The 12,802-nt window shown below is 31.8% G+C and overlaps 1 protein-coding gene across 1 annotated transcript; it reads left to right on the top strand.

Annotated features, from left to right (window-relative positions):
• The first annotated feature begins 3,152 nt into the window (after positions 1-3,152).
• LOC122582746 (probable indole-3-pyruvate monooxygenase YUCCA4) lies at positions 3,153-5,901 on the top strand. Its single transcript, XM_043755172.1, has 4 exons — positions 3,153-3,776; positions 4,258-4,506; positions 4,599-4,724; positions 5,585-5,901. The coding sequence occupies exons 1-4, from the start codon at positions 3,153-3,155 to the stop codon at positions 5,807-5,809; spliced, it is 1,224 nt and encodes a 407-aa protein (XP_043611107.1). The 3' UTR covers positions 5,810-5,901.
• Positions 5,902-12,802: the final 6,901 nt, after the last annotated feature.

The following is a 12,802-nucleotide window of genomic DNA, read 5'->3' as shown; positions in this document are numbered from 1 at the left end:
GGAGACCCGGCAACGTCGCCGGGTTGAGGAGATGCGTACTCCTTCCCAGGGTCAGTATCGTAATCTACAGGCCGACCATCACCAATATTGCCTTGCCAGAATACCGCGTGGTCTAGCGTGACACTCAAAATGGAAGAGACGGTGGTAAGCTCAAAAATAATTTGATCCAGCCAATCGATTTTCCCTCGAAAATATTCAACATACTCATTATCGGTGGTGTTACGAATCCGACCTATTCAATTCGTTCAGTTTCGGCTATGTAAGTTGTGGCGTAAATAATGAAAGAATAATGGGTTTTTATAGTTAAAAAGAGGAAACATGGGGTTAATTTTATATATATTTTTTTTACTTCGGTAAAAGTAGCCGTTTGGGGAGGGGGGGGGGGAGCACTTTACAACGTACAAATTTGTTACCCAACACTCAGCTTCAATACCCGATTTGCCCTATCCGATCGGATCGGCGAAACCGATCCATACCCAACTCCCTCAGTACCAAGGGATATGGTTAAGGTGTTATACATACAAAATTTCGGTGATATGCATGTAAACATGATGATATACATATCATCTCCGTTTAATAAATGCATGATCGATGACTCCAACAAAGAATATATATCAAGGCTTATTTGGCGAATTAGATAACTCGATACAATAATGCTGGCCTAGCTAAGGTGGCATGTTCAGTTCTTATCGACATTAGCATACAAAAGTTAAATGTTGATTGATCTAAGGCCCAAAGGTCAAAATGTGGTCCATTCAAACAAGCTCAACAATAATAGATATACCCATATCATCCAAGACTCCACAATCATAAGTTGTTTTTTTTTTGGAAAGGCTCCACAATCATAAGTTAACATCAAATTTAGCTAAGACCCAAAATAATATAATATATTGATCAATCTGAATTTGGTGATGACTTATATTGTTCGATTCCAAAACCACATATTCAATGATTAAAAGTGACCTCATTAGATATTTAGATAAATGCAACAAAACCAAAATCCAACAACTAAATCCAACAAACATATATAGGATCAAATTTAGGATTACAATTGCTCGTTCACTAGATATAATATCACAAAGCAAATCTTGCCTAAATCCTAGTATTAAATTGTCTTTGTCCTATAACGTGATAAATATAATGGTCACATTTTGGTCATTCAAGGCGTGATGCATTTACCTAGCTAGTACGAGCTAGTCCTATTGCCATTTCATGATACCCTCCAAACCAAATTTTCTAATATACCTCCATCAACTATTAAATTTTACATGGATTTTCCTTACACCATTCAAATTTCAAACCAAAAAAACAATAACAATACACATTCAACTAACCCCCAAATCTTAGGTTGCCTAACAGAATCCCATTTTATATCCTAAAGTGGAAGTTTATGTAATTTTTAAAATTGGCAGCACACCCAGAGTTTATTTAAATTCGGTGGAAACGAATACGAGTATGGTTATTACCTCGTCGACGAGATTTATCAAGAGTGGTCTGAGTTTGTTGGAAGTTATTAGACACCTCAAGACGATAAAAAACAAAAATTACAAAACTATATAAAAGAAAAAGATAAGAAAAGATGTTGACCGTGCATTCAATATGTTTCGGGATAATTGGAAAATTATGAAACACCTGGTTCGAGGAGAATGAGTATGTTATATGTATAACCATATTTTCATCAGCTGACTAACATTTCACAACGAACATTTATCAAAATATGTGAAGCAGGCGTTTAGGATAGCTCAGGACAACACAACCCAGAAACACATCACACCTTCGTCGATAACTTACATAGCATGTTTGGCGGACCAACGTATAGAAGACTCGTGTTAATAGTATTATATTTTTTATGTGTTTTTTTTATTAGTATAATGCAGTTTAATTTATTGTATTGTCTTATTTGAAGTATTAATAAAATAAGTTATTCATAATATAAATTAAACGTATGTCTACACGATGTGGTGACGATGGTGGTATCGGCGGTGGTGAAGATATGACAAAAGTGGCGGCGGCGATAGTAACGGACTAACGGTGTAGTTGTGAATGTATAATTAATTGATGTAAAAGGATTTGATGTCTTATTTTAATATTAGAGAATCTATGTTGTAAATTATTTCATTAAATATATTATAAGTTTATTAGATAAAGATGTTTTATTAAATAAAAAACTAAATAATATGGTCATTTTAAAATCTGGATAGTTTATTTCATATAAGATTAATAGTTTATATAAGATTAATAGTTTGTTTCATATAAGATTAAAGATTAAAGATATACTATACTTTTAATTAAATAAATTTGAGATTTAACTAGAAGTTGATCGGTTTTGAATAGAAAAAATGATGCTGACACTAATTTTAATTGAAGATAGATTAAAAAATTAAGCATGGTTTTAGGCATTTTTAAACTTATTTTTAGATATAAACATATCTTTATTTTTTCTCTAATACAAGAAAAATGGAATATCAAGTAGAGTTGATGACTGACTTTGAGATCCCCCACCTACTAGATAGTGATGAATTTAGGCTCGTCAGAAGAAAAATACAGTATACGGTGAGTAGTACACTATTGGTGAATGTAGCTTATAAATTCAACTCAACTACATTTTATACTTTTATAGCTTTCCCTCCCTTTTTTTACTTTGCCCCTTCACTTCAAAGTCCTCTTTCTCTGCACACACACAAAAAAAAAAAGCCTCAGAAGAAAGAGCCTTGAGAAAGTGAACCAAATCCTTTCCTTAACCATCACGCCTCCATATTTACACTTTCTCTTTCTGCATTGAATTACCGTCAGTAATTATTTATAAAAACCCACATTTTCACTTCACTCAAACTCCCTTTCAAACTCCCAGTCTCAAATAACTTTTATTAAAGAAATACAAAAACAGAGCATTTCTTGAAAACAGAGTGTTTTTCTCCAAGATTTTTTAAAGATCCTTCCTTTCATTTTTTTTTTTCTTCTGGGTTTTTCATTTCATTTCATTTACTTCAAAGTCCATCTGAAATTCAGCCTCAATTTTTGAAAAAAGAAGTACAAAAACAAAGCATTTCTTGAAAAACAGAGGTTTTTTTCAAGATTGGTAAAGTTAATTCCTTTTAGTCCTTTGTTGTTGTTTTCTCTTGTGAGTTTGAATCTTTTTTGAAAGATCTTTAATGGGTTCATGTGAAAAAGAACAGATGTTGATGAATTTTGATGGGCCAATAATAGTTGGTGCTGGTCCTTCTGGAATAGCAGTAGCAGCTTGTTTAAAAGCAAATGGAATTCCATCACTTGTACTTGAAAGAAGTGATTGCATTGCATCTTTATGGCAACACAAAACTTATGATAGATTAAAGCTTCATCTTCCAAAACAATTCTGTGAGCTACCATTATTTGGGTACCCAAAAAACTTCCCAAAATATCCAACAAAAAAACAATTTATATCATACATGGAAGCTTATGCAAGCCACTTTGAAATAAGGCCAAAGTTTAACCAATCAGTGGCTATAGCTGAGTATGACTTTTCCAAAAGTGTTTGGAAAGTGTATACACAAGATTGCGTGTATGTATCAAAATGGATAGTGGTTGCCACAGGAGAAAATGCTGAGGCTGTGGTGCCTGAAATACAAGGAATTGAAACATTTGAAGGTGTTGTTAGGCATACAAGTGAGTACAAAAGTGGTGGTGAATTTAGAAATAAAAGAGTTTTGGTTGTTGGGTGTGGGAATTCTGGCATGGAGGTTAGTTTGGACCTTTGCAGATACAATGCAAGTCCTTTTATGGTTGTTAGAAACTCTGTAAGTTCATCATCATTGTAACACCTTTTTCTATCTTATTTTTCTTTACTTTTCAGTGCGTGTTTTTAGTTTGTTGAGTGTGTGGTTTTAGGTGTTGTTATGATTAGGGAATTATTGGTGTAATTTTTTAATGTCAAAGTCAATCTCAATTGCTTTTTAGTTTACTTTATGCAATGTGTATGTTTTCATTCTTAAAAGTTATATACAATGGTAGTAGAATGACAAAAGTCCCAAGCTTTTTGTAGCTATCAAGTGGGGAGTCTCTTTATACCATTTTGATGAATTTTTTCGTATGGGTATTTTTAAAATTGTTACTTTTCTAGTTGAAGTTACTAAAGTGTATGTTTTTTCTTTTGGGTGTGTGACATTTTGTTTAAAAAATATTTATTTTTGACAAAAGTAGTAATCACATGCTTCAAAACTGTTGTATGAACTAATATTTTGACTTATTGGGGTGTTTGTTGGTTGTATGCAATTTCAGGTTCATGTTCTACCAAGAGAAATGTTTGGACTTTCAACATTTGGAATAGCAATGACACTTCTCAACTGGCTACCACTTAGGGCTGTGGACAAATTAATCTTGATGCTGGCCAATTTAACACTAGGAAACACCGATAAATTAGGTTTACGACGGCCTAAAACCGGCCCTCTTGAGCTTAAAAATGCCACCGGAAAGACCCCGGTACTTGACACCGGAGCCTTATCTTTAATCAAGTCCGGTAACATCAAGGTAACTATCGAAAGATTCCCTGACATATACATTAATAAGTTGTACCAAATAAATTAACTTATTTATTTTTTGATTTATATGGGTGTTTGTAGGTTGTGGAGCAAGGAGTGAGAGAAATCACTAAAAATGGAGCCAAATTTATGGATGGTCAAGAAATCGTATTTGACTCGATTGTGTTGGCAACAGGGTACAAGAGCAATGTACCATATTGGCTCAAGGTAAATTTCATGACACCAATAATGAAACAACCACTTTGTAATCTTATATATTTCATGTTAATCATGCATGACATAGTTTTGTATCATTGTATGAAGTATATTTAGCTAGCAAACATGCTTCAAGATTTGTACACCTATAGTCCTATGTTGCTAAATCATATTTGTGAGGTTATATATTTAATTAGTAATTTTTTTTTTTTTTTATCTTATTCTCATTCTCATGTCACTTTCCAAGTCTTACACATTAAGAAGCCTACAAAATGAGTTTTTAGCAACCAAAAAAGTGAAAAACTGATGGCACTTGTTTGGAGGATTGTCATTTTTGTTGTCATTTTATGATGTGTAACCATCAAGAAGTATTCTCATCATTATATTTCTCTTATGTTATGTCTTTTTTCCTGAATTTGATTTCAAAAAACTACATAATGACAGAAACTAAGTTTTAGAATCAAGAGTAATATACAAATCTTGATGCATATTATATGAATCATTTACAACAATACCATTCTGGTTTTAGTAGTTTCCTCTCTAGAGAAAGTCATATTATTAAAATACTTTGTTTTGCTCTTTACTAGAGAAAGAATCAGAATTGAAATGTCACTTGTGCATATAATGATCTCATTATTTTGTCCTTCATTATGAATTGAGCAATGTAGCATGACCCACATATTCAAGTATATTTGTATGCTATAATAAATTAATAATGACCCACATATTTCAAATATTTCAATGCTATGCACGTATTAATATCTCAACACTCTATTTTTACTTTCAAGTTGTACTATCTCTAAATCTATGTTTACAATATTTATTAATCGACTTTTAGATCTTATGTTTCAATCATTGTACTTCTAATGCAGGGTAGTGACTTCTTCACTGAAGAAGGAATGCCAAAAAACCCCTTTCCAAATGGTTGGAAAGGAAATAACGGGTTATATACGGTTGGGTTTACACGAAGAGGTCTTCTTGGAACGACATCTGACGCCCTTAAAATTGCTAGGGATATCACGGATCAATGGCAATCTACGACGGCATGCACCTTATGTACGAGTTTAGGTCAAAATAATGTATTAATATTGGAATAATAAGGGGGAAAAAGAGATAAAAAGGGTTTATATATTTTTTTCTTTAGATGTTGTAGGTTATGGTTGGTATTCAATTTAGAGTTTTATTCTCTAGTCCAGATGTTTACAACAACATTATCTTTGTTGTCCAAAAGTTTCTGATGTTCTTTGGTTATTTCTTAGAGAGTTAGAGGGGTGATGGGATTACAAATGTAAATTTAACAAGTTTTGTGATTCACTCTTGTGATTTTTTTCCCTCTTTTAATGCATCTTTTGCTTGAATTGTACATTTACATGACTTCAATAAGTTCAATTCAATCAAGTCGCTTCTATTTATTGTCATCGATGACAACTATTAGAAATATACTCTTCATGAGTAATTTTATCATTGAACATATGCATATGTTGAACAATATACATATAATGAATCAATTACGTACTATTATAATAGTAATATTCACGGATTTAACATGTACTATTAGTTTTAGACTTTTAGTCGTCATCAAATTTGAATGCTAGCTAGAAATCTAGAATGGTCAATTATAATGATGTGAATATATTTATGAAGCCTGCTTGTCGAAACTCGAGCTAGCTAGGCACATCAACTATGCCCATACATTTGACATTTTTCAAGATTGTATTTACCGTTTTTATATACACTTGTATATCAAAAAGTATCTGGTATAGTTATAAAATAATTTATACTTGTAATTTTATACTAAACATGAGTATTTTGTTTCATTTCATGTTATCTCTTGTTCTCCCCTCCATCTATATGCGATAATCGATAATGATCATTATGATTAATTATTTTACTACTAGAGAAGATAAAGTTAAATAATTTCTAAATTATTGTTTTTGTTGATAAATAAATACCAAGTTTTACCTTTAAAGCTTATATATATATATATATATATATAGGGAGAAGTGATTATGGGGTTGTCCACCATCTAAGCTTAGATGGGGAACCCTTCACATTTATTTTTATAATCATAAAAATCATGGGGGCATGTATTTGTTTTAAATTCAAACAAATAATAAAATATTTAGATGGGGAACAACCTCATACTCACTTTTCTCATATATATATATATATATATATTTTTATCATAGCGAAGGGCCGGACCATGGGTATCCGGACTGGATACCGAAGGCCTACCCGATCCTCTCCCGCCGCTCGCCTCACCCGGTAAATTCAACTCGCACGCCAAGTATATTAGCTAGTAACAATGCTCGAGATGAGATTCGAACATGTAACCCTTGTTACAACATCCAAAGTGTTTAACCATTGCGCTAGCAAGTGAATGACATCATTTATATATTAATTAAAATCATAGGATAAAATAAGGTAGTCCAATACATCCAAAAACAACCTTTAGGATTTTAAAGTATTAAATTATATTTAACAAGTGATGAATACTACTTTTGTGAAAAAGAACAAACTTTGGATACCAAATCCCTACCAACACCCAACATACCAAAGATGAATCATATCTCTTATCAAAACTTAGATTACTCAATAATTGTTTTGTTTAATTATTTGGCTAGCAACGTTTTGTCCGAGTTAGTGAGTAGTAACCACATCTCATGCTCGTTATCCATTTTAATCATCCCTGTTAGGACCGTTTGTACGTTTCTAATCCAACTCAATAAGGTTTCATTCTAAAACCATATCGTAATATCCATGTATAATTGCAGGCCAAATTTCTATTGTCATATAAGTGTTGAGCACAAGATAGTCTATAGTTTTTGAATATTGAAATGGCATAGTTGCAAATTAGTTAAGTGGTTAAAAGTACATATTCCTATTCAAGTGTTTTTGTGTTTAATCTTTGGATGGACATCAGAAGTTCCTTTATAAAGGCTTGAATTGGGTATACTTACGTTCAAGTCTTAGAGACAGTGTTTACCATTATTAATTGGCGTGCCTTCGGGCCGATTAATTAGTTCAGGGTTTTCCCCCATTGAATATTTGAAATATGCATTTCTACTTCGAAGGATCTGTCTAGCATGGACCCGGTTAAAAACAATGTATATGCTAGACCTATCGCTGTCGAATTGCGACACGAAGTTTCAAGCAAAATTCAGCTTAATTTAAAAAAAAAAAAAAGAAATTAGCTTTAAAATGCAACTACAGTTTGAGGATTTATTTTACGTTATTATTAATTTATCTCGTTAATTATACATGTCTAGTATTTAATTGAAAACAAAATAATTCAAGATTGTGTATAAAACAAGAGAGATGTAGGTGAAGATATTGACTGCTGCGAAGAAATGGCGTATGAGATTGGTATTAACTATTAAAGTGACAGAAATTTTACTCTTTGTTATAACTCACAAGCATTGCTGTATTTACATTTTTATAAACATATAAAAAAACAGGTTGTAACTTATTATTAATTACATGATTTAATATGTTATTTGTTACATTTTTTTTCAGGTTTGTAAAATGAAAAGAAAAAAAAAAGTTAAAAGAAATAAGGGAGATGAATATAAATAGAGTAAAATTGTGATATATCTGATGGTTTTTTGTTAGTGACGAAAAGTATGAAAAGAGGGGGAATCCGTACGTACAAGGGGGGGTGACCGTGACCATGACCACGCGTGTGAATACCAAAACAAGGAACTCTGTGGAAGCGTGTCACTGTAAGATCCCTGTACCCGAGTTTAGTAAAGCCAATGATAGTAAACCCTCTCCTATTTTACTGTCTTACTGTTACTGCGCTCTGTTAAAAGTACGTACCTCTCTTTTTTGCTTGCGTCACTCTACTCTCTCTGACTACTCCTTATCAACTCATCTTCAGAAGGTCTAAATAAAACTGAATGAATCATGAGAAAGCATATCAACCCCCTCTTCCCCCCCTAGCTACTAGACCCAAATCCCATATTTTGTATTACGAGTATGATTTATATGTTATGAAATTTTTTTAGTTTTCCCCTACACTGGTTATTTGGTTTATAGTTTATACATGGAAAATGATAAATACTTCTAACCAAATAACTTAATAATCCTCCTAATACATTAAGAAGTTGACAAGTGGTATCTACTAATTCTCTTTCATAATCTTGCCCCGATTTTTCCACATGTTATCTTCTTATTGCTAGGAGAATTTTTAGACCAACTAGTTAGGAGGATTAATCATTTCCCTTTATACATATATATCATGCAATTTGTATTCTATATCATTAGAATAAAATTAATTTGTCTATTTGCTATACCGATTGAAGTGGAAAGTTTTTTCAAAGGGTCTGATCAACTATTCAATTAAATGATATTGAGTATGTTTTTCATCTCTTCGCGAGAAACAAGTGGGTTGTTCTTTTACAAAATTGTGCTTAATTTCATATGTGGCAATTCCGCCACGATCTCTTTGTTAGTTAGGGGGAGAATCCGTCCGCATCGAATTTTTTGAGGAACGTGTGGTTATACAATTTAATTTGGTTAGACAATGTGTGGTTGGTAAACAAGGATCGATCTTTTCGCAAAATACAAAATGTATCGTCAAATATAGTAGCCTTTTTTTTTCTTGGATTGACATAATAAAGTCACAACTTAACATTTGTGACAGACAAGGTTGTAAATATCGAACATAGTGATATTTTGGTAGCCCCTTTGAACCGATATATCAATTGTAACGAGAATATATCAGGGATTATAAATTATAAAGAAATTTAATAGTTAATTAGATAACAAATATTAGCAATGTATTAATGATTTGTATGTTTTACATATACGTGTACTTGATTTTTCTACCTATACATATAATTCTACCTTTTTTGTTTAATAATTTATAGACTAAGCTATTGTTTATTTAATAATCTATATAAATACAATAATAAAAGTAAAACATTAAATTAAACATAAAACTATTTATGATAAACATAAAATTATGTAATTGCCTTTTTAAAATTGTAAACGGTAAGGGTTAAAAATGAAAATAAAAAAAGTAAAACTTTATTTCCTGACTCAATTCCGATATTAACTTTATTAATAGCTAATTGGGTAATTTCATATAAATCGATCTATGTGATAGAGTAATAGGTAAGTTGATTAAGAGTAACTTTTTGTAGTTTTTTTAAAAAGTAAATTTCGCTTGAAACTTCTTGCGTGATTCGACAACGTGAGGTCTAACATACATTATTTTAACCGGTCCGCGGTAGAGATCTCTCTCAAAATAGAAATTTTTATCTTAAATATCCGATGTGGGAAAGACACCTTATTAAATACACCCGAAGGCACGACGATTAAGAAGAATAAACATTGTCCTTCGGACTTGAACCTGAATATACGTAATCCAAGCCCTCATAAAGATACTTTATACGTTCACCCCAAAATTTGAACACAAGACTTTTTGAATGAAGAGGAAGTCCATTAATTCAACCACTGAGTTAATACGTACAACAATTTTTTGTAACTATTTTTAAAAATAATGGCATGACAAATGGTAATGATTAATTGTTTATAATACCCGTAGGAGTTAAATTCATATATTTACTACTTTATAAAAATTATCATACTATCTCTCATAAAAATGTCTCATCCGAAATGATCATTATATCATTAAATAATTAATTAATTCTCTATCTTTTATTCATTAATTTTAACAAATTCACTTAAAATACTTACAATACTTTTAATAAAACAATTAACAACATAGACCCGTTAACTCCTAAAATAACTAAACTACCCCTTTTACATTAACATTTTACTACTTATATTTATGACGTTCTATATAGTCAAAAGTCTTTTCTTTCCACAAATCTATGGATCACTAAACCAATTTTTTATTACAATATATGGAAATATATATCTACAACAATGATTAACAAAAGTGAACTGGCCTACATACAAACTCCAGTAAAAAAATTATAATCTATTGGTACTTTTACACTTTTAACAGGAAGATAAGAGGCAGTCGAAAAACTTTATGGGTATAAGAGAAGAGCCCTGAATCTATCTATTTTTCTTCTTTCTCAGAAAGTAAAGTTGATATACATAATACATATCATACACTAGTAGAGTTTATCCGAAGCAAAAGCCAAAAATTTATTTTAGGTTTGACCTATGTCCCATCAAATTTAATTGCCTTAGAAAATTATTTTATGATGATTCCTTAAATGTTCAGATATCCATTTTCCAACCTTCATTTTTCCACATTTTCTCTGCAAAAAAAGTAAATGCGATGTATCATTTCTAGAAGTGCAATTTGAAAGGCAATACGTTGCGTAGTGTGTATAGGGAAGAAGTCTACTATTACATGCATATAGCATTTGAAATGAGCCATTATTTAATTCACTACTATAGCCTAAAGTTGACAAATCGTTTACTGGGAATTCTTGAAAATTAAAAAACCCCTTCATTTTCCCCTAAATGAAAAACAGATCTTAACATTTATGGAATTAATGTTATTACACATATAGAGCTAGCCTAGGATGATGAAAAGAATCCAAATTCCAAAGTCCAAAATGATCATCAATCTAGCGCATTTAAATGTAATTAAGGTAGGATAGGTGTTTAGTTGTGACTTCTCTGTTTTCTTTTTTATTTCTTTAAAAAAAAAACGCTAAAATTGATTTTTTTTTTTTTAACGACATTTAAAAATTTTATTAAGAAATGCTAGGAAATATCTAGCATGTACAAGATACACGCAAATGGAATCAAAAAGCTAAAATTGATTGATATGGTTTAAACGGGCCAGACAAATATTTCAATCCATTAAAAATATACAGTAACACCTAAATCATTTATCTATTTTATAAAAATTGTTAAAAAAAATTAATATACGAAAAACTCCATACCATTTCATATAACACGAATCAAGTTCAATACTTTTTAGAATGTTCATATATTTTATTAATGTTTATAGATAAAATGTTTTAAGTTTATTTGAGCTAATTATAATAATGTTTAAAAAAGTTTTAGTTAAATAGTACTCCAAAAAAGATAGTTAAAAGGGGGGTAAATAGTGGGAAAAAAAAAAGTGGGCTGAGTATTGAGTATGGAGCGATGACTCTATGAGTAGACATGACAAGAGAAGAGGAAGTCGATTAGCTAAAAAGGTGGTGTGTTTATGATCATGTACTCCAATGGAGAAGATAAAACCAGGCCCATTTGCCCATTTTTAGTAACCCCTCTTCATTCCTACTGATTATTGGACAATTATGGGGCACTGTCTCACACCCCCTACCATTTTTCCTCGGTACTCATGGACTAATGGTTCACATTCATATCTCCCCTCAATTCTTTTCTAACGGAGAGAGGAGTCATGCTTCCCAAAATTTCATCCCTCCTAAATCCCACCAATCAAATATCTCCAACTCAATTTCCTTTTCAACCCTTCCAACCATCTCTTCCAACCATTTTCAATGGCATTCATAACCTTCTCAACCCTCTCAAAAATTTTTTTCTTTTTCATTTAATTTAATCAAACTTCTTCTTTTTTAATAAAAACTTAAATATTTCATTAAAATTAAACTAAACATTACATAAACATGAATTAAAAAGTACATAACAACATAAACCGAAACTAAAATTCTACATGATAATGAAGCCAACTAAATCAAACTCGCAACTGATGGTGGCTGCGTCGCTGGATCGTCAAGACTATCAAGCATTCTTGGAATGTGGTGTCTTTCTTCATGAGCTTGTGTGATGAGAGCAACGTCATGAGATGTCGGCTTACGTAAGAACTCCTTTTGATATAAATTGACGACCGCATCACAAAAGTATTCCATGCTCTCGCATCACATTCTGGCAGCCATACATAAATACTCGTCATACGCGTCTGAAGGTTCACCCGTAGACAGTTGCTTGATCGCCGATGTGCACTTTTGAAGAGCGGTGTAACCTTTTTTACTTCGTGCGTCGTACCCCTCTTGAAAGTAACTAAAGTTAGCTTCAATATCACCAACAATCTTCAAAAACAACCTCTTGCTCATGCGAAAACGATGACGAAAAAATGGTTCGTCAAACTTTGAGTCTTCAACGAAGTAGTCACGCATTAGTATCGCGTG

Source organism: Erigeron canadensis, chromosome 9 (genome assembly GCF_010389155.1).
Source record: "Erigeron canadensis isolate Cc75 chromosome 9, C_canadensis_v1, whole genome shotgun sequence".
Classification (NCBI taxonomy): domain Eukaryota; kingdom Viridiplantae; phylum Streptophyta; class Magnoliopsida; order Asterales; family Asteraceae; genus Erigeron; species Erigeron canadensis.
Note: the sequence above shows the minus strand (reverse complement) of the source record. Positions and strands in the feature narration are given on the sequence as shown.